The 19,934-nt window shown below is 40.3% G+C and overlaps 1 protein-coding gene across 4 annotated transcripts; it reads left to right on the forward strand.

Annotated features, from left to right (window-relative positions):
- The first annotated feature begins 8,692 nt into the window (after positions 1–8,692).
- LOC308087985 (N-alpha-acetyltransferase 20-like) lies at positions 8,693–19,877 on the forward strand. Of its 4 annotated transcripts, none has more exons than XM_080432264.1 (8): positions 8,693–8,999; positions 9,432–9,561; positions 10,481–10,640; positions 12,597–12,882; positions 13,475–13,646; positions 14,185–14,409; positions 14,919–15,140; positions 18,495–19,877. In XM_080432264.1, exons 1-8 carry the CDS (start codon positions 8,886–8,888, stop codon positions 18,767–18,769), a joined length of 1,584 nt encoding a protein of 527 aa, XP_080288390.1. In that variant the 5' UTR covers positions 8,693–8,885; the 3' UTR covers positions 18,770–19,877. The 4 variants fall into 4 exon arrangements, 3 of the variants coding, with proteins under 3 accessions (XP_080288390.1, XP_080288391.1, XP_080288392.1); XM_080432265.1 differs by lacking the exon at positions 18,495–19,877 and adding an exon at positions 15,743–15,852; XR_013933397.1 differs by lacking the exons at positions 8,693–8,999; positions 9,432–9,561; positions 10,481–10,640; ... (2 more) ...; positions 14,185–14,409; positions 18,495–19,877 and adding exons at positions 15,743–16,736; positions 17,207–17,520 and having other exon boundaries at positions 15,030–15,140.
- The last annotated feature ends 57 nt before the right edge of the window (positions 19,878–19,934 follow it).

Here is a 19,934-nt window from a genome sequence, read left to right on the forward strand (position 1 = left end):
AGGGAGGTGAGATATGATAACTATATTTTGACGTCATTCAGAACTTCTGAAATGTTCTTCATTGTATTTTCTCGGACGCCCCTGCACCCCCAGAAGTCCAGACTTTCGGAAAGCCGCGTCCAAAACGGATATTTTTTTCCGAACGGCGGAAGGAGCACGTATCGGCCTTTACACATCGTTGTGCGCCGGCGTCGCGCAGCCAAACCAGGCCCCGCGAGCTCACGTTCGCTAGTTTCTCCGCGCGACGCGTCATAAATCGGTCGAGACGCCGACGAGCGTGTGGCATGTTTGGCTCTAAAAAAGGTGGGTAACCCTCACTTATAATTTATACAGGTAGAAGAAAAAGGTACAAATGACCCCAGAATGTCTGGGCTAAACGAACAAACAAACCAAAAGGAACGAATAAAAGGAACGACTAACTGGCAGTTTTTTTGTGAGAAAACCCAACAAGGCTTTGTTGGAAGTAGACTATGAATGAGACTCCATGCCATGGTTTGTGCTTGTGCCTCCACGTGTAAAATAATCCTAATAATTCATCATTTAATAATGTGCTCTGGTGGGAAATAGATGCAAGCTTAAGGTAAGGGAGTGTTTCTATGGTCCTGAGGGGATCTTCACCCGGCTGATGGCTGCTCAGATGGCAATGCTGAGTGATGGGACTGAAATTGGTTCCGAGTGGACCAGACGTTCTTCTTTAAAAGATGGACCCAGACCCGTGAGGTTCATTCTGAGATCCGATTTCTCCCGAGATATTACAGACCAGATCACCTGTTATTTTATGGGCCTATAAAATGTCTTTCTAACAGTTAAACTCCATAATGAAACCTAGCGGCTATGTACGTAGCCTCTAGCTGATCAAGTTCAATGCTCTCTAGCTGATCAGGTTCAATGCTCTCTAGCTGTTCAGGTTCAATGCTCTCTAGCTTATCAGGTTCAGTGCTCTCTAGCTGATCAGGTTCAATGCTCTCTAGCTGATCAGGTTCAATGCTCTCTAGCTGTTCAGGTTCAGTGCTCTCTAGCTGATCAGGTTCAGTGCTCTCTAGCTGATCAGGTTCAGTGCTCTCTAGCTGATCAGGTTCAGTGCTCTCTAGCTGATCAGGTTCAGTGCTCTCTAGCTGTTCAGGTTCAATGCTCTCTAGCTGATCAGGTTCAATGCTCTCTAGCTGATCAGGTTCAATGCTCTCTAGCTGTTCAGGTTCAATGCTCTCTAGCTGTTCAGGTTCAATGCTCTCTAGCTGATCAGGTTCACTGCTATCTAGCTGTTCAGGTTCAGTGCTCTCTAGCTGATCAGGTTCAGTGCTCTCTAGCTGATCAGGTTCAGTGCTCTCTAGCTGATCAGGTTCAATGCTCTCTAGCTGATCAGGTTCAATGCTCTCTAGCTGATCAGGTTCAGTGCTCTCTAGCTGTTCAGGTTCAATGCTCTCTAGCTGATCAGGTTCAGTGCTCTCTAGCTGATCAGGTTCAATGCTCTCTAGCTGATCAGGTTCAGTGCTCTCTAGCTGTTCAGGTTCAGTGCTCTCTAGCTGATCAGGTTCAGTGCTCTCTAGCTGTTCAGGTTCAATGCTCTCTAGCTGATCAGGTTCAGTGCTCTCTAGCTGATCAGTGTACAGAGCATGATGCAACACCACACCTGTCATCACTCAGTGGAATGTGTTCAGAACGCTGCCGAGGACACATTTTCACGATTTTTCTAAAAATAGCAGATCTACAAGCTCATAGCTCAGAGCTTGTAGATCTGCAATTTTTGAATAGCCAAATAAATCTTAAAACGACAAGAGATGCGTTCCCGGATCGAACGGCTCAACCCACAGCACAACAAGGTCATAACATTAAGCTCATAACTTGGATAGGTTATTAAAGTGCAAGGCTATTCATATTAATCATCAATTCAAACACATGGAAAAAGGTGGAATTAGATTTTACAATTATCATCGTCATTAAGGAAATAACGCCTGGGTTCTGCTCCGTCACGGGGTGGTGTGGCTGTGAGCGTGTACACCGCCACGTGACGGAGCATGACACGGGCCTTCATAGAATCATTTACATAAACAGTTCACCGTCTCTGTCCGTCCCAAGATGGAGGACGGGGCGCTTGGCGTTCGTTACCTCTGCCTCTCGTCAAGTCTTTGGAATCTTGGAATGTTAAGTTAGGTAGATAAAAATGGCCGAAGGACAGAGACCTGGCCTCATGAATGTTTCATGAATGAATTTTAAAAGGATTAATGTGGAAGGTCATCTTATTCAGAGTGGTTTTTAAGACAATTTTGGGCATTTAGAGTTGTTTAAAAAATATTTAAGACATTTTTCATGGGTTATTTTTGCCAAATCCTTTAATATCAGTCTATTTACTATAAATGTAAAAGTTATATTTAGCACAATCAGCCAAAATGTCAGAATTATATCAACTTTTAGGAATCATGGGTCATTTCTGGCGGCCATTTTTGATTTTTCCTTTAAAAAACCCTTTAATGGGTCCACATTTTTGGGCACCCCTTCTGAGATGATGAGATACATCCTAAAGAGTGCGTGTACCAAATTTGGTGCTTTTATCCGCCGCGTAACGATTTGGCCATTTTTTGTGCTTAGTACCCCCTACTAAGATGCATACTGTAATAGTATGCATCTAACATTAATAAATTACCTAAAAGTCAGGAACACTTGTTGTCTCCGCCAGGCTGAAGGCGTGGCCAAGACTATGTTTTTGCCCCTGTGTGTGTGTGTGTGTGTGTGTGTGTGTGTGTGTGTGTGTGTGTGTGTGTGTGTGTGTGTGTGTGTGTGTGTGTGTGTGTGTGCACGCGTGTGCGCGAGCGTGCGTGTGTGTTCGTCCGTCCATCTGTTAACAGCTAATCTATGGCACCGTTGGACTGATCGGCGTGAAACTCCCTGGAGGCCGAAGCATAACCAGTTGCCCTCATTTTTCACATCGCCACCAGCAGGCTGTTTTTTGCAAAACACATTTTTGCCTATTACTCTTACAGTTTTTGTCCAAACATCACTCAAATCGGCACAAAGTATTTCTATAGTTAAGTGGTTTGATTTTTCATATTCCATTCTGATTGGCTAAGATTGGCTTCCAAAGTTTGCAAGATTAGCTGACTATGGTGATGACTATGGCAATATAGTGCCTACATATTTAGCACCATAGTCAGCACCAGTCAGCACCAAAGTCAGTTACATAGTCACCACCATAGTCAGCTATGTAGCTATTAAGCTGACTATGTAGCTCACTATGGTGCCTACATAGCCAGCACCATAGTCAGCTATGTAGCTGGCTATGGTGCTGACTATGGTGCCTACATAGACCAGACCATGGTGCCTACATAGACCAGGTGAGTGGTAAATTAATAAAAACGCTAACTCCAAACAGTCCCAAAGACAGGATGCCAGCACTATTTGAACCCACTGATTCCGATAACAGAAATGAAAGTATGACTGTATTCGGCAATACAGATTTGCTTGCCAGGAAATGTCCACCCCGGCACCCCCCTGATCATACCTGAGTCGGAAGTGAATGTCACTACGTCCGGATTTTATTGCAATACAAGTGTCCAGTAAGGTTTACCTTACACCTGTTACAGTAACTGTAATACTGGGTGCAGATGCAGACTTCTTAAAAACAGGGCATTCGTTATTACCTGATTCGATATGCCTTCGTTAGGCCTGCTGATGCACCTAGCTGTAGTATACAACCCTCGTAGACGTATTAATGATTCTGACGTTTTCAATCTACGAGAGTTGTAGGGTGCACTTCCCATAGTGACCTGGACTTTCTGCACTATGCCCCGTAGACACTCCAAACATTGTACAAAATGAAAATAAAGGCGCTTACCGCTGAGCCCCAAATGTTAACTGGGTCTACGGGGTAGTAGTGTAATGTAATAATCCATATCTTTCAATAAAGAAGTGTTTTAATGCCGTCTGTGGCCGATTCTGTCGGAAGTTCCCAATGGGCGGTAGTGACGTGAAGTGAGGGGGCGCATCCGGTGAAACCCGGAATTACACTAAATGTAAACAGGAAGTAAACGAGGGTGAAAAAATGGCGTTCGGCCACAGACGGCATTAAAACACTTCTTTATTGAAAGATATGGATTATTACATTACACTACTACCCCGTAGACCCAGTTAACATTTGGGGCTCGGCGGTAAGCGCCTTTATTTTCATTTTGTACAATGTTTGGAGTGTCTACGGGGCATAGTGCAGAAAGTCCAGGTCACTATGGGAAGTGCACCCTACAACTCTCGTAGATTGAAAACGTCAGAATCATAAATACGTCTACGAGGGTTGTATACTACAGCTACTGATGCACCCATAGTTTAACTATTTTTCCAATTTGTTGATCCTTTTGAAAGCTTACCCAGAAAACACTGATTGCAGCATTCGTCATCACAAAAGGCTTTTCAAGCTTTCTAGTGGAGTAGAAGTAAAAGTATTGGAAATTGGAAATACTCAAGTAAAGCACAAATACCTTAGGATTGTACCTATGTATAGCACTTAAGTAAATGTACTTAGTTTCTTTTTTACACCACTCGTTTATATACTAACTAGAAGGTACTGTTCCTGAAGAAACAGTGTGGGATCGCTAAGAATGTTGCTGGTATTGAGTATTGATAGTGTTAGTAGTGTTGAAGGTTTGAAAGGTTCTAAAGGTTTGAAAGGTTCTAAAGGTTTGAAAGGTTCTAAAGGGTTGAAAGGTTCTAAAGGTTTGAAAGGTTTGAAAGGTTTGAAAGGTTTGAAAGGTTCTAAAGGTTTGAAAGGTTGTAAAAGTTTGAAAGGTTTGAAAGGTTCTAAAGGTTCTAAAGGTTTGAAAGGTTTGAAAGGTTTAAGAGGTTCTAAAGGTTTGAAAGGTTTGAAAGGTTTAAGAGGTTCTAAAGGTTTAAGAGGTTCTAAAGGTTTGAAAGGTTCTAAAGGGTATTTACTTTAAATTATTTTTAGTCACTTTATTTACTTTAAAGTATTTTTTACTAATTTTTACAACTTTTAAGTATTTTTACTCTTTTTATCAACTTTTAAGTATTTTTACTATTTTTTTCAACTTTTAAGTATTTTTACTCATTTTGAGTACTTTTAAGTATTTTTACTCAATATAAGTACTCTTAAGTATTTTTACTCAAGGTATTTACTTAAAAGTATTTTTAGTCACTTTATTTACTTTAAAGTAGCTTTTACAATTTTTTACAACTTTTAAGTATTTTTACTCTTTTTATCAACTTTTAAGTATTTTTACTATTTAAAAAGTGAAATATCTCTAAAAGTACAACTTATTAAAAAAATTCTAATGGTAGCCAATATGTCCTAAGTAGGCTGAACGTTATAGAGTTGGAACGGAGTTTCTAGCTAAAAGTATGAATTTCTCCATTGAAATGAATGGGAGTTTTTTAGAAGTAAAAAGTGAAATATCTCTAAAAGTACAAATGATTTCAAAAATTCAAATGGTAGCCGATATGTCCTGAGTAGGCCGAACGTTGAAGAGTTGGAACGGAGTTTGTAGCTAAAAGTATGAAGGACTAGTTAGCCATCAAAAAACGGCAGGAATATAGTATATAAATAATAAATAGTGGCAATAACATTAGTGTGATCGCTTTAGCGATCCCACAATAATAATACTAATAAGAATATAAATATAATAATAATGCTAACAGTAATACTGAACTAGAAGGTACTGTTCCTGAAGAAACAGTGTGGGATCGCTAAGAATGTTGATAGTATTGAGTATTGATAGTGTTAGTAGAGTTAAAGGTTTGAAAGGTTTAAAGGTTTGAAAGGTTTGAAAGGTTTGAAAGGTTTTAAAGGTTCTAAAGCTTTGAAAGGTTCTAAAGGTTTGAAAGGTTTGAAAGGTTTGAAAGGTTTGAGAGGTTTGAAAGGTTTAAGAGGTTCTAAAGGTTTGAAAGGTTTGAAAGGTTCTAAAGGTTTGAAAGGTTTGAAAGGTTTGAGAGGTTTGAAAGGTTTAAGAGGTTCTAAAGGTTTGAAAGGTTTGAAAGGTTCTAAAGGTTTGAAAGGTTTGAAAGGTTTGAAAGGTTTAAGAGGTTCTAAAGGTTTGAAAGGTTTGAAAGGTTTGAAAGGTTTGAAAGGTTTGAAAGGTTTGAAAGGTTTAAGAGGTTCTAAAGGTTTAAGAGGTTCTAAAGGTTTGAAAGGTTCTTAAGGGTATTTACTTTAAATTATTTTTAGTCACTTTATTTACTTTAAAGTATTTTTTACTAATTTTTACAACTTTTAAGTATTTTTACAATTTTTATCAACTTTTAAGTATTTTTACTATTTTTTTCAACTTTTAAGTATTTTTACTCATTTTGAGTAATTTTAAGTATTTTTACTCAAGTTATTTACTTGAAAGTATTTTTAGTCACTTTATTTACTTTAAAGTAGCTTTTACTAATTTTTACAACTTTTAAGTATTTTTACTATTTTTTTCAACTTTTAAGTATTTTTTACTCATTTTGAGTACTTTTAAGTATTTTTACTCAATATAAGTACTCTTAAGTATTTTTACTCAAGGTATTTACTTTAAAGTATTTTTAGTCACTTTATTTACTTTAAAGTAGCTTTTACTAATTTTTACAACTTTTAAGTATTTTTACTCTTTTTATCAACTTTTAAGTATTTTTACTATTTAAAAAGTGAAATATCTCTAAAAGTACAAATGATTTCAAAAATTCTAATGGTAGCCAATATGTCCTAAGTAGGCTGAACGTTATAGAGTTGGAACGGAGTTTCTAGCTAAAAGTATGAATTTCTCCATTGAAATGAATGGGAGTTTTTTAGAAGTAAAAAGTGAAATATCTCTAAAAGTACAAATTATTTCAAAAATTCAAATGGTAGCCGATATGTCCTAAGTAGGCCGAACGTTGTAGAGTTGGAATGGAGTTTGTAGCTAAAAGTATGAAGGACTAGTTAGCCGCCAAAAAACGGTGGGAATAATAAATAGTGGCAATAACATTAGTGTGATCGCTTTAGCGATCCCACAACTAGAAAGTACTGTTCCTGAAGAAACAGTGTGGGATCGCTAAGAATGTTGATGGTATTGGGTATTGATATTGTTAGTAGTGTTAAAGGTTTGAAAGGTTTAAAGTTCTAAAAGTTTGAAAGGTTTGAAAGGTTCTCAAGGTTTGAAAGGTTCTAAAGGTTTGAAAGGTTCTAAAGGTTTGAAAGGTTTGAAAGGTTTGAAAGGTTTGAAAGGTTTGAAAGGTTCTAAAGGTTTAAGAGGTTCCAAAGGTTTGAAAGGTTCTAAAGGTTTGAAAGGTTCGAAAGGTTTGAAAGGTTCGAAAGGTTTGAAAGGTTTGAAAGGTCTGAAAGGTTTGAAAGGTTTGAAAGGTTTGAAAGGTCTGAAAGGTTTGAAAGGTTTGAAAGGTTCTAAAGGTTTGAAAGGTTTGAAAGGTTCGAAAGGTTCGAAAGGTTCGAAAGGTTCGAAAGGTTTGAAAGGTTCTAAAGGTTTTAAAGGTCTACGGTTCTAAAGGTTTGTCGGTGTTGAATAGTGTAAAATGTAGTTTTCTAGGGTAAAACTGTGGTTGCTAGGTTCTGATAGCCGGTTGCTAGGTTCTAATAGGTGGTTGCTAGGGTCTAATTGGTGGTTGCTAGGGTAAAACAGGTGGTTGCTAGGTTAGAAAGGTGGTTGCTAGGGTCTAATCGGTGGTTGCTAGGGTATGATAGGTGGTTGCTATGGTCTAATATGGTGTTGCTAGGGTCTAATAAGCAGTTGCTAGGCTCCACTGTAGCTAAATAGGATTGCCCCATTGAAATGAATGGGATTTTTTTAGCAGTAAAAAGTGAAATATCTCTAAAAGTACAAATTATTTCAAAAATTCAAATGGTAGCCAATATGTCCTAAGTAGGCTGAACGTTATAGAGTTGGAACGGAGTTTCTAGCTAAAAGTATGAATTTCCCCATTGAAATGAATGGGATTTTTTTAGCAGTAAAAAGTGAAATATCTCTAAAAGTACAAATTATTTCAAAAATTCAAATGGTAGCCGACATGTCCTGAGTAGGCCGAACGTTGAAGAGTTGGAACGGAGTTTGTAGCTAAAAGTATGAAGGACTAGTTAGGGGCCAAAAAACTGTCCCAAAAACGGTGAAGATAACAGTAGTGTGATCGCTTTAGCGATCCCACAAATAGTGGCAATAACATTAGTGTGATCGCTTTAGCGATCCCACAATAAAAGGCTGGTCAAGGTCGGCAGTGGGAGAGGGTAGAGAAGAAACAAGGAGTTTTGTAACTGACTGTAGCAATCATTTGTGATCTCACTGCCATCGGACCAACCAAAAAGAAACATCACAGTACAGCCTTTATAAACAATCCTATACAGACACTTTTCTCGGTGACGGTTGTGACCCAAAATAAAATTAAAACGTTTTTAAACAGAGCCATGAAGTTCATGAACACACAATAGCGTGGTCACAACGAGGTGACACGACGTGACCCAAATCATAGTTTATTTCTCAATCAAACGTCTTTTCCGTGTAGTTTGCCGGGATGCACCATGGGTAATATGCAAATCACAAAGTGACTGTGTCACATGACGTAGAGTGGGGAAGAAGCAGTGTTGCCATGTCTGCTTATTATAAGCGACTTCGGGCTTTTCATAAAAATGTGCTTGTATAATATTGGTAGTTGCAGGTTGCGGGTCTTTGGGCTTGTTTTCATAGACCTGGCTGCTTATTTCTCTTACAACATCTGGCAACAGGAGGCACTAGGCAGAAGAAAATCGCAGTACAGTGTTGGACGTTTCACTACAGAGTTACTGCTGAGTTAGAAAGTGTGTTTATGTTTACATTCTGATTTCTGAAGTTTAAGAGTAGATCAGAAAATATAACATTAGCCCCGGACGTGATGACAGACAGAGTATATCAGCTTTAGCATGAACTGTTGTTGTAGTGTTGAAAGGTATAGTGATGTATCTGGTGTTTACTTTGATTTTACTGACACAAAGTTATTATGGCCAGGTTATTAGTCACAATGATTCCACCACCAGACCCAACATTGTTCTGGTGATGTCTGATGCATTTGTAAGTACCTCTCTGTTGCTTTGCTACTATATGAAGTGGAAAAAATATGCTTTTCTGTTTCCTTTTGATTGATTGATTGATTGATTGATTGATTGATTGAATACTTAATTAGTCAGAAATGTAAACATCACGTAGTACAGTCAGACATTAAAGCTAAAAGGATAACCCCAAAAAGTCCTGGGGACTTGTTTCCATTGTGGTCCTATGTATTCAATCCATCAACATAGCATACAAAAAATAACAATAATACATGTCATCATCAAATACAAACACTTATTATGTACAAAAGATATAAAAAATAATAATACTGCATGCAACCTTACTAGAGCAGGCTGCAGTATTCTTTGACATCTTTTGTTTATAGTAAATATGTAATAACATTAGGATTCATACCATACAATATTTCTTTCTTTCTTTCTTTCTTAAATGAAGGATGGGCGACTAAGCTTTGATCCTGGCAGTAGAGTGGTGCAGTTGCCATACATCCAGTACCTCAGAGAGCTTGGCACCACCTTCACCAATGCCTACACCAACTCCCCTATCTGCTGCCCCTCCAGAGCAGGTACAGTATATACATTAGGATAAGGGTTCTAAACCTGTTCAGGCCGCAAACCCCCCAAAATAATCATATTTCAACTGGGGACCCCCCGAAATAATCATATTTGAACTGGGGACCCCCACCCTGACAAGCACTTGGACCTGTGGGAATCAAATTTAGTTTGACTCGGTTCCACAGATAAACATTGTGAAAATAGCCGATCCTCAAGCTCACAACGCCTCGCAGTGGGAGGCGTTGTGGGCTTGTAGATCGGCTATTTTCACAATGTTTGCCTCTTTCTTACGTGGTGTTTGACTATTTGGCCACTTTGGTATTAATAAAGGTCTTACAAGTCATTACATTGTAACTTTATAAATGTGCAGATATCCTGTCTATACATTTATACTGTATGTTGGTTTGTTTACTGTTGAGTGAGAAAACAATGTTGCACATTAAGCTAATCATCTGGGGACCCCCCAAAATAATTTGGGGACCCCCCTGGGGGTCCAGAACCCCTGTTTGGGCCAGGGCTTTACCTGTATAACATTGTTGGCATATAATGAGCTGTTCCTCTCTTTTTACGTAATGGTAGATTTGAGAGATTTTTATTTATTGTAATCTTCCCTTGTCATTCTGTAAAGATTTTTTAAAATATTTTTTTAGTGTGGCTCGATCTGCTGCCTTCTATCAGAGAATTATTGATAACTTAATTCACCATTTACCTTGTTATTGTCAAAGATGAAGTCTGTGATTACTAATGTTATGAATAGGGATTGTATATTTTGTACCATAGCTATGCATGCATGAATCAAATTCTCTTATTATTTGTCAAACACTAGTAGCAGTGTATATACGCCATCCTGTGCTCTTCTATTCCCCCATGTGCTACAGAAATAAATTAATAATAGTAATAATAACAAATATTTGTATTTGTTCTTCTTAGCAATGTGGAGCGGCCAGTTTGTTCACCTGACTCAGTCGTGGAACAATTACAAATGCCTGGACGCCAACGCCACCACTTGGATGGACGTGTTGGAGGAGAATGGTTATCGCACCCAGAGCATGGGCAAGCTGGACTACACCTCAGGGAGTCACTCTGTAAGGTAGGCACAGAGGTGGAAGAAGTACTCACATTTTGTACTTAAGTACCAATACCACAATGTAGAAATACAAATAAAAGTCCGGTATTAAAAATGTACTTGAGTAAAAGTACAAAAGTATTCACATTAAAATACACTTAGCGCTGAAAGTAAAAGTGCTCATTTTGCAGAATGTCCCATTTCACAAGTCTCCAAATGTATAAAAATGTTTTGAAAATAGCAGATCTACAAGCTCACAACGCGTCGCAAAGCGACGCGTTGTGAGCTTGTAGATCTTGTAGATCTATTTCAAATAGCCTAAGTATGCACAGGGCTGAAGTGGTTAATGCATGTTTTGTAATAATAATCCAAATCTACAAAGTCATTGTAGTGGAGTAAAAAGTACAATATTTGCCTCTGAGATGTTGTGGAGTAGAAGCAAAAGTATAGAAAATTAGAAACGCTCCAGTAAAGTAAAACATCCTCAAAAGTGTACTTAAGTACAGTACTTGAGTAAATGTAATTAGTTACTTTACACCATAGGCACAACTGTCATCAGAATCCGTTTATTGGCCAGGTACAGTATGTAGGGCTGTCTCGATTATGACATTTTACTTGACTATTAATTGTCATACAAATGATTGCGATTTTAACAATTTAATTGTGTGGCTTTTAGGCCTGCACGAGGGCAGGTATGGTAAAAACTTAAATACACAAAGAAATGACTGACAACAACCGACACCAAAAATCTAAAATAAATAATGTATTATGGCCAAAATACGCTAGGGGCCCTATTTTCGCCGGTGCCTCACCCATTATCCCTAAACTTCTTTGCCATTTTGTACTATTTTTAAAAACATTTTCAAATAGTTCAAATAGCCAATCTACAAGCTCACAACGTATCGATGTACATCGGCTAGTTGAACTATTTGAAAATGTTTTTAAAAATAGCTAAAAATGGCAAAGAAGTTTAGGGATAATGGGTAAGGCACCGGCGAAAATAGGGCCCCATATTTAATATCCCAAAACAGGGATCAATTATTAATCGATTAGCTTATTAAATGATCGATTCTGATTTTATAATAAATTAAATGGATGAGTGTGCGACCGCACGATAGTGTGTGGTCACAGATTGTGTTTCCATACATAAATGTCTGGAATAACAACCATGTCGTTTGTTTTTCACACATTTCCACTTCTCCACACGGACTTCTCATGTGACCTTTTTCCAGTTTGTCTTCTCTGTGTCTATTTATACTTGTGTGAGTATGTGTGTGGGGTGTTTTTGCATGCGTGCATGTGTGTGTTTTTGTGTTCATGTTTATGTGTGTTTGGGGGGCGGGTGTTTATTTTCATAAGTGGTGTGTGTGATGGTGTTGGTTTGTTGTTGCCATGTGTTAGTGGGTGTGGTATGTAAGTGTTTGCACGTTGTGGCAATAGTGGGTTCATGCAGTGCCAGAGACTGCAGTTTTAGCACAAACAACAGCAGTCTCAGGCTTTAGAAATAGGGTTAGGCTTAAAGTGTTAAGGTTGGGTTAAGGTCACATACATTGTACCCTCTACGAAAGGGTAGGTTGGTCCTCCCTCTCTGAGAGAAGAAATAGGCACTGGTATCAGTTTATTTTTAAGGCTATTGATGGGAAAGCCTCCCCTTTCCGAAAACTTTGGAAAGCACGTATTGCGCTTTAGGGTTAAGGTCAGCGTTGCCAGATTCTGTGAGAGAAACAAGCAACCAGGTCTAGGAAAACCAGCCCAAAAGAAGCGACTATGGGCCACATGAGCACTTTAACATATACATCAGCTATTTGAAAATAGCAGATCTACAAGCTTACAACACGTCGCGATGTGACTCGTTGTGAGCTTGTAGATCGGCTATTTTCAAATAAAATCTTGCGGGAAATTATAATAAGCAGATCTGGCAACCCTGGTTGTGGACATTCATGTTTGTCTGTCTGTTTGTTTGTATGACCGTCCTCCTAGTAATCGAGTCGAGGCCTGGACACGAGACGTTGGCTTCCTGCTGCGCCAAGAGGGCAGGCCTGTGACGCAGCTCGTGGGCAACGCGTCCACAGTGAGGGTCATGACCAAAGACTGGGAGACCACAGACAGAGCCACCCAGTGGATCCACCGCGCTGCAGCCGCATCTCAACGCCAGCCCTTCGCTCTCTACCTGGGCCTCAACCTGCCGCACACCTACAGAACCGACTCCCTGGGTCCCACTGCGGGCGGATCCACGTTTCGCACTTCCCCGTATTGGCTTAAAAAGGTGTGTTCTGAGGTGTCGATGGCCTAGTGGTTAAGGCCCATACCTCATATACTGTGTAGACAGTGAGTCGCAGGTTCGATGTCCGAGCCTGACGACCTTTGCTGCGTGTCACTCCCTGTGTCTCTCTCCATGTTTCCTGTCATTCTCAACTGTACTATTCAATAAAAGGTATAATCGTGTTTATAATGCATTATAATGCGCTTATAAGGCATTATAAAAAGAAGGTATGTACAAATGTACCTACTGTACAAATGTAACTAAATGGACCCGTGATTAACACTCAGTATTTTTACTGTGTGCTCTTTTTGGAACTTTGCTGTTTTCGAAATTTCTAATTGCTTCTTAAAAAGAAGGAAAAAAAGAGTTGTTCCATTTAGTTGTTCTATCTGTACAAGTACATTTGCACGTACCTGCAAGTCTTCCTATGCATTTAAATTATCCACATAGACTGGGCACGCGGACGGTCAACCAGAATAGGGATGCTAGGGTTCATGTGGTTCAAATATACAGTAGCTCAGGAGGGATTCTTAGTACCATTGTTATTAGGATTACATTAACATGTTGAACCTGATCCTTACGTTTACCTACACAGGTGTCCTCTGATCTCATCTCTGTTCCCAAATGGCTGCCGGTGTCAGCCATGCACCCTGTCGACTACTATACCTCTTTTACCAAGAACTGTACTGGAGACTTCACCGAGGAGGAGATCAGAGACATCCGGGCGTTCTATTATGCCATGTGTGCTGAAACGGACACCATGCTAGGTGAGTGGACGAGTGGTTTGTTAGTGTGTGTAAATGAAAAGGACACTTAACACTTTCAACCTGGGGGCATATAGGTGAAAATTGACAAAAATTTGGCATTGGCCAAAAATAGCCGATCTACAAGCTCACAACGCGTTGTGAGCTGGTAGATCGGCTATTCTCTCGCGAAGATATATAGTGTAGAACCCGTGGGAATCCGGTCAGCTAAGCATAGGGTCCATGGGAAGCACGAGTGCACGAGTGTGTCTACAAACACTCTTTGAAAAGATCTCCAGCACTCACTTGATCCTTTTTAGGATCTCTTTTTTTATTGTGTAGCCCCAGCAGCAGATCACACACACGGACGTCTCGGCTGAAACGTCCGTGTGTGATCTGAACCGTGCACCCGATCACTATTCAACTGATGAGTGCTCGCATTCTCTTTTTCCAAGTTATCCTGTCTAAAAACACACCTGTTCATTCAGTCAAATGTCTTCACTGTGTCTCTGTCTTTGTCACCTTGTGTCTTCTCGCTCTTATGTGTTCTTTTTCCCCCCAGGTCAGGTCATTTCAGCTCTCAGAGACGCCGGGATTCTAAACAACTCCGTTGTGATCTTCACGGCCGACCACGGAGACCTGGCCATGGAGCACCGGCAGTACTACAAGATGTCCATGTTTGAGGGCAGTTCCCATGTGCCCCTTCTCATCATGGGCCCTGGACTGATGTCCGGCCTGCTGGCGAACCAGCCCGTGTCCCTGGTTGACCTCTATCCCACTATACTGGGTAAGAAAATCACAAGAACAAACAAAATGACCAAGGGGCACACCAATGGACAAACACATAATGTCATTCATAGTGAAAATAGATCACAACGTGTCGGGAAAATAACTAGCTAAATAAATACATCGATTTAAATAAAATATTTGCCTATAATGACATGCCCCAAAGAGAAAGCCAGGTTGAAAAGTGGTTAAGTCTTTTAGGGTATAGAATTTGCCTCTATATTGGGAAAAATGTGTGTGCACAAAGTACTGAAATAGTAAATAAAATAAATACAATTTAAAAAAGTACTTTAGTGATACATTTATAACTATACAAAAAAAAAACTTTTTGTATAGTTTATTTATTGTATATTGCAATAATAATGTGTGGTTGTTACAAACTACCAAGGCACACCTTGGACTTGTCTCACGGCACAGCGTTTAGGAACCACTTGTGTAGAAGCACAGGAATAAGAGAAGCTGTACGTTGTTTGGTTCTGGTGCAACAATGACCTCATTGTGTTTTTTTAGAGGTCGCAGGCATCTCAGCTCCAGGTGACCTCAGCGGTTACTCCCTCCTTCCCCTGCTGTCGGCGGCCAGGACCACCTCTCACCAGAATCCTCCTCATCCAGACTGGGTTCTGAGTGAATACCACGGCTGTAATGTCAACGCCTCCACGTACATGCTGAGAACTGCTCGGTGGAAGTACATCGCATATGGTGACGGCCTGAGTATCCCTCCACAGCTCTTTGGTATGTTCCTGTAGGGGTCGGATGGATCATTCACCCCCCCCCCCCCCGTGTCTCCCACCACTAGTCTTAAAAACTCACCTCTTAAGACCCCACCTTGTACCCTAGCATTCCGATGTCAGTTACAATTTAGACATTTGGCACTCTTATCCAGAGCAGCTTACAAATGGCAAGATCAAAATAAACAGCATGCAAGGTGCCCAGCCAAGACCAACACCTGGGTGTCAGGCTGCTATCCAGGCCTCCTAATATTTTGTTTTAAAATTCCTTTTACAAATATATTTTACTTTAAACAGAATAAAACGTTCTGAAACACTGGACAGATCAGCATCAAATGTCTTGTGTATACTGCCAGTAGGTTACAGAAGTACCTCCATAAAATTCTTTCACATTATGTTTTATACATTTTTAACTTTAACTTCTATAAATTATGGAAGTCAATGTTGGCTCGCATTGGGCTACAACCTTGCCCAAATTTGGAGTCACACGTCATGATGATGTCATAGATAACTGAGGTCATAGATCACTGACATCACAGGCTGGTTCTAGTTTGTTATATCTTGCAATGTTATCTTGTGTTTATTTTTGCTCTGGCGCTTAACCAGCTTTTTGGCTGAAGTAAAATAGGACAGTACAGCAGCAAGCTAAGATGACAACACTACGACCGTTCACCTGCGATGACCTGTTTAAATTCAACAACATCAACTTGGATCCTTTGACGGAGACCTACGGTATCCCGTTCTACCTCCAGTACCTGGCCCACTGGCCCGAGTACTTCATCGTGGCAGAGGCTCCTGGCGGCGAACTGATGGGTTACATCATCGGCAAGGCGGAGGGCTCGGTGGCCAGGGAGGAGTGGCACGGCCACGTCACCGCCCTCTCCGTGGCCCCCGAGTTCAGGAGGCTGGGCGTGGCGGCCAAGCTCATGGACATGTTGGAGGAGATTTCGGAGAGGAAAGGCGCGTTCTTCGTGGACCTGTTTGTGCGAGTGTCCAACCAGGTAGCGGTGAACATGTACAGACGGCTGGGCTACAGCGTCTACAGGACGGTGGTAGGGTACTACAAGGAATGCAACGGAGAGCCCGACGAGGACGCCTATGACATGAGGAAGGCCTTGTCCAGAGACACGAGAAAGAAGTCGATCATTCCGCTGACTCACCCTGTCAGAGCAGAAGATCTATAATACCAATAGACCGGTGTTTCTCAAACTTTTTCATGTCAAGGACCTCCAAAATGATATGTATTTGGCTGCGGACCCCCCGCCATCTCAAAAACAAAATTGCCAGGGATTTTTCGAAGATGGCAGATCTACAAGCTCATAGCGTGGCACTCGGTGCTATGCACTCGGTGCTATTTTCGAATAGCCAAAGTATAAACTATGGTTAAAATGATTGTGACGCTATATTAACTACTTTTACTGGGGACCCCCTGGTACCCCATCAAGGACCCCTGGGGGTCCCCGGATCCCACTTTGAGAACCAATGTAACCAATGCCAATTATTCAAGTGTAAAAAATTGCAATCAAAATGTGAAAGTCCAAAGCTAGCAAAGGATAATTGGATAATTGATTTAATGTAATTTTTTGTTGGGGGGGAAAAGGTAGCCTGGGAAGCATACCTTTTCGGGTCTATGATCCGGTCGGGAGCGTAAGTAACCCTACGTCACCAGGCGCGTCATCCGCGTCATCAGGTGGCCGGAACAGCAAATCCGGAAAGACTTCACCCCAAAATAGGTCTGTCCGCAGGCCTACCTAATAAAATCCTTGATGCGGCGTAGTTTAGCTTATTTTTTAAATATAAATGTGAGTGTATTTCCGGAGACTATTTAGCGTCTGTCTACCTTTATTATCCCACGGGGAAATTCTATTCCATTTAAATAGGGATTGGGGAAACAAACAGGGGGAACCAAAACAAAGAGGCTCCGCCAAACCGGAACGGCATATTCCGGAAAGAGGAATTGCTTTTTCTTTTCAGTTGACCTGGCCTAGACCGGATCACACGGGCCATTAATAACGAATACCAGGCTTTCCTCCGAGGTGGAAAGACTGGTGACGAGAGGTTAGGGAAAAGGGCTTATGAGAACCCGTAAGAGGGCGCAGTTACTGAAGGTGGCCACAGGAGGGAAGTAAAGAAGTACATTGAAAAGACTATAAGGCACATTCAGGCATATAAATGCAAGGTAGTACAAGCTTGGACTATTGACTGCAAAAGTGAAGGACATTTTTATCTTAAGGATGTTGATTGTAATTTGGAGAATATTAATTTCAACTGCTTGGGGCGTTCATTGAGTTGAATACAGCTGTGCTGCTTTTATTCCTTAAAGGGGAATTTTGGACCTCGGTTTTCTTACCTTTTCTATGACGTTATGATATCTTAGGATGAATGGTACAGTAGAAAAATTTCTTAACTCCATCCCAGGTCCGCCACAGCTTAAAACGTGCACCAATAGGCCTTGCGCTAGATCGTGTATTTTAATAGCTTTTTTTTTTTTTAGATCTGACGTTCATAGTGACAGAACACTGTAAAAGAACAAACAAACCAAAAAAAAAAACAGAAGTCTCGCTAAACGAGATCGAAATCTCGAGATTTCAATCTTGTTTAGCGAGACTTTTATTTTTTTGCATAGTGTTCTGTCACTATAAACGTCAGATCTCACCAAAAACAAAACGTAAAAAAAGCTATTAAAATACACGATCTAGCGCAAGGCCTATTGGCGCACGTTTTAAGCTGTGGCGGACCTGGGATGGAGTTATGACATTTTTCTACTGTACCATTCATCCTAAGATATCATAACGTCATAGAAAAGGTAAGAAAACCTTAGTCCAAAATTCTCCTTTAACGATGAGGAACAAAATGCAGACCAAGAACACTGGTACCAACCTAAACTGGATTATTTCTCCCCTTTTTTTTGTTAAAAGGACTGAGGATTGGTTAGAGGAAGCCAAAACTTTGAATCACGACAGCACAGAAATGTGACTTAGATGCAGGGGTGGACTGACCATCAAGAGTACCAGAAGTCCCAGTGGTTGGTCTGGCTGTTGCCTGGTAGAGAGTTTTTTTGTGTGTGTTTTTTGTCCTCGGCCTACAGAGTGGAGAGAAGGACCATGTAAAAACTACAAAATTATTAATGGCATCAGCCCACTAGTTTGTCTCTCATACTCAACAACACAAACATTTGATGTATTGTTGCTTGAGTAAAATGTTGCCTGTTCATAATGAAACATTGTTAAAACTGCACCGCCCCTCTCAAATCTTCAGTTTCTGTGACCTACTGTCACTGCAGTGATGAGGGTACGGTCACACAAGCGGGTGTAGTCTCTTTTCAGTCACTGATTCATGCTTCCTCTCTCATTTTCAGACCTAACGTTGGACAAGGGAGAACTTCACGACGTCGTGCTCAAGTTCCCTGACGCCTGGGCTCATCTGGACTGGCAACTGCGTAGCATTCTAGACTATCCAAACGTTTCCAAAGCTGTTCACCTCTACAACAGACAGCAGTTTACCTCCTGGCGCCAGAGTCTGGGAACCAACTACAGCCGGACCATCGCCAACCTCAGGTGGCACGTGGACTGGCAGAAAGATCCATTAGCCAATGAGAGAGCTATTGAGGAGTGGCTGAAGGATTCATTGTGATGTACCGTATATACTGTAGCAGTGTTTACAACAGGGTGGGCAACTTTGATGATGGAGAGGGCCACTATATTTCCACACTCACTCCAGAGGGCCACATTGCATATACTGTCAGACACCTCTTATCTCCGTATTTTAACTTTTTTCGTAAATTATTGCTGTATTTCACCATTCACACAAAATTAGCAAAAATAGTCAATCACTGCGACGCGTTTTGAGCTTGTAGATCTGCATTTTTTGCTATTTTTGAATTGGAATCCTGATTTATTTTTTCTATTTTTTTATTGGAAACCTGAAAAGTAAAAATTTTATTTAATTTCAAATGCATTTTTTAGTTATACTTATGTCAAGTTTTTGAACTTAAATACAAATACATTGGACATAATAAAGACAATTGAATTTTAATACTAGTCATTAAGCTACTAATATAGACTGAAGTAATTAAAGCAGGTCATGTTTGGAAATGTAACTGCTGAAATCAATAATATATCAGTATTCGCGGACCTGTTTTTGTGGGTTGCGATGTTTTCACCTATAATGAGAACGACATGTGCAATATGGATGCCAGGTTGATAGTGGTTGAGAGTAGAAGATAAAATGACCCAAAGTTTTTTTGAAAGTGAAATATCCCTTTAACTGCGAGGCTGCGACTTTGAGAGATTTTTAAGATTTGACCATTCTTATGCATATAACCAGTTTGTTTGGACATCCTTCTGAATCGTGACAATCGTGAATTTGTTCCTCCTGTCTTTCACGAACAAGAAAACCGCAGAACCACCAGAGCCCCTCTCGTTATATTTTATTAATGTATTTGTAGTGATGGGACATCGTCAAGATTGTCCCATCAGTCAGGATCGCCTCAGAATGTGTTCATAATATTGTTTATAATAGGTCTTCTTCAGTAGGTCCAGGTGTGTTTTGAGACAAACCTTTCACTGGAACTGGAGACCTTCTTGAGACATTGCACTGATTCTTCTCACTGGGACTAAATAGTACAATGATAGTGTTTGTGTCTCAGTGGTGGTTGTTCCTATTTATGTGTGTTTACAGTGAATCAGACTGGATCTGAATACATTTTTTCTTTATACATTTTTACATTGTCTTCTTTATAAAAAAAAATATTGATATATTGAAAAAGTGTTATTCTATTTATTAGCTATAATAATAA

The sequence above is a fragment of the Gymnoscopelus braueri genome (assembly GCF_963280865.1).
Source record: "Gymnoscopelus braueri genome assembly, chromosome: 7".
NCBI classification, from domain to species: Eukaryota; Metazoa; Chordata; class Actinopteri; order Myctophiformes; family Myctophidae; genus Gymnoscopelus; species Gymnoscopelus braueri.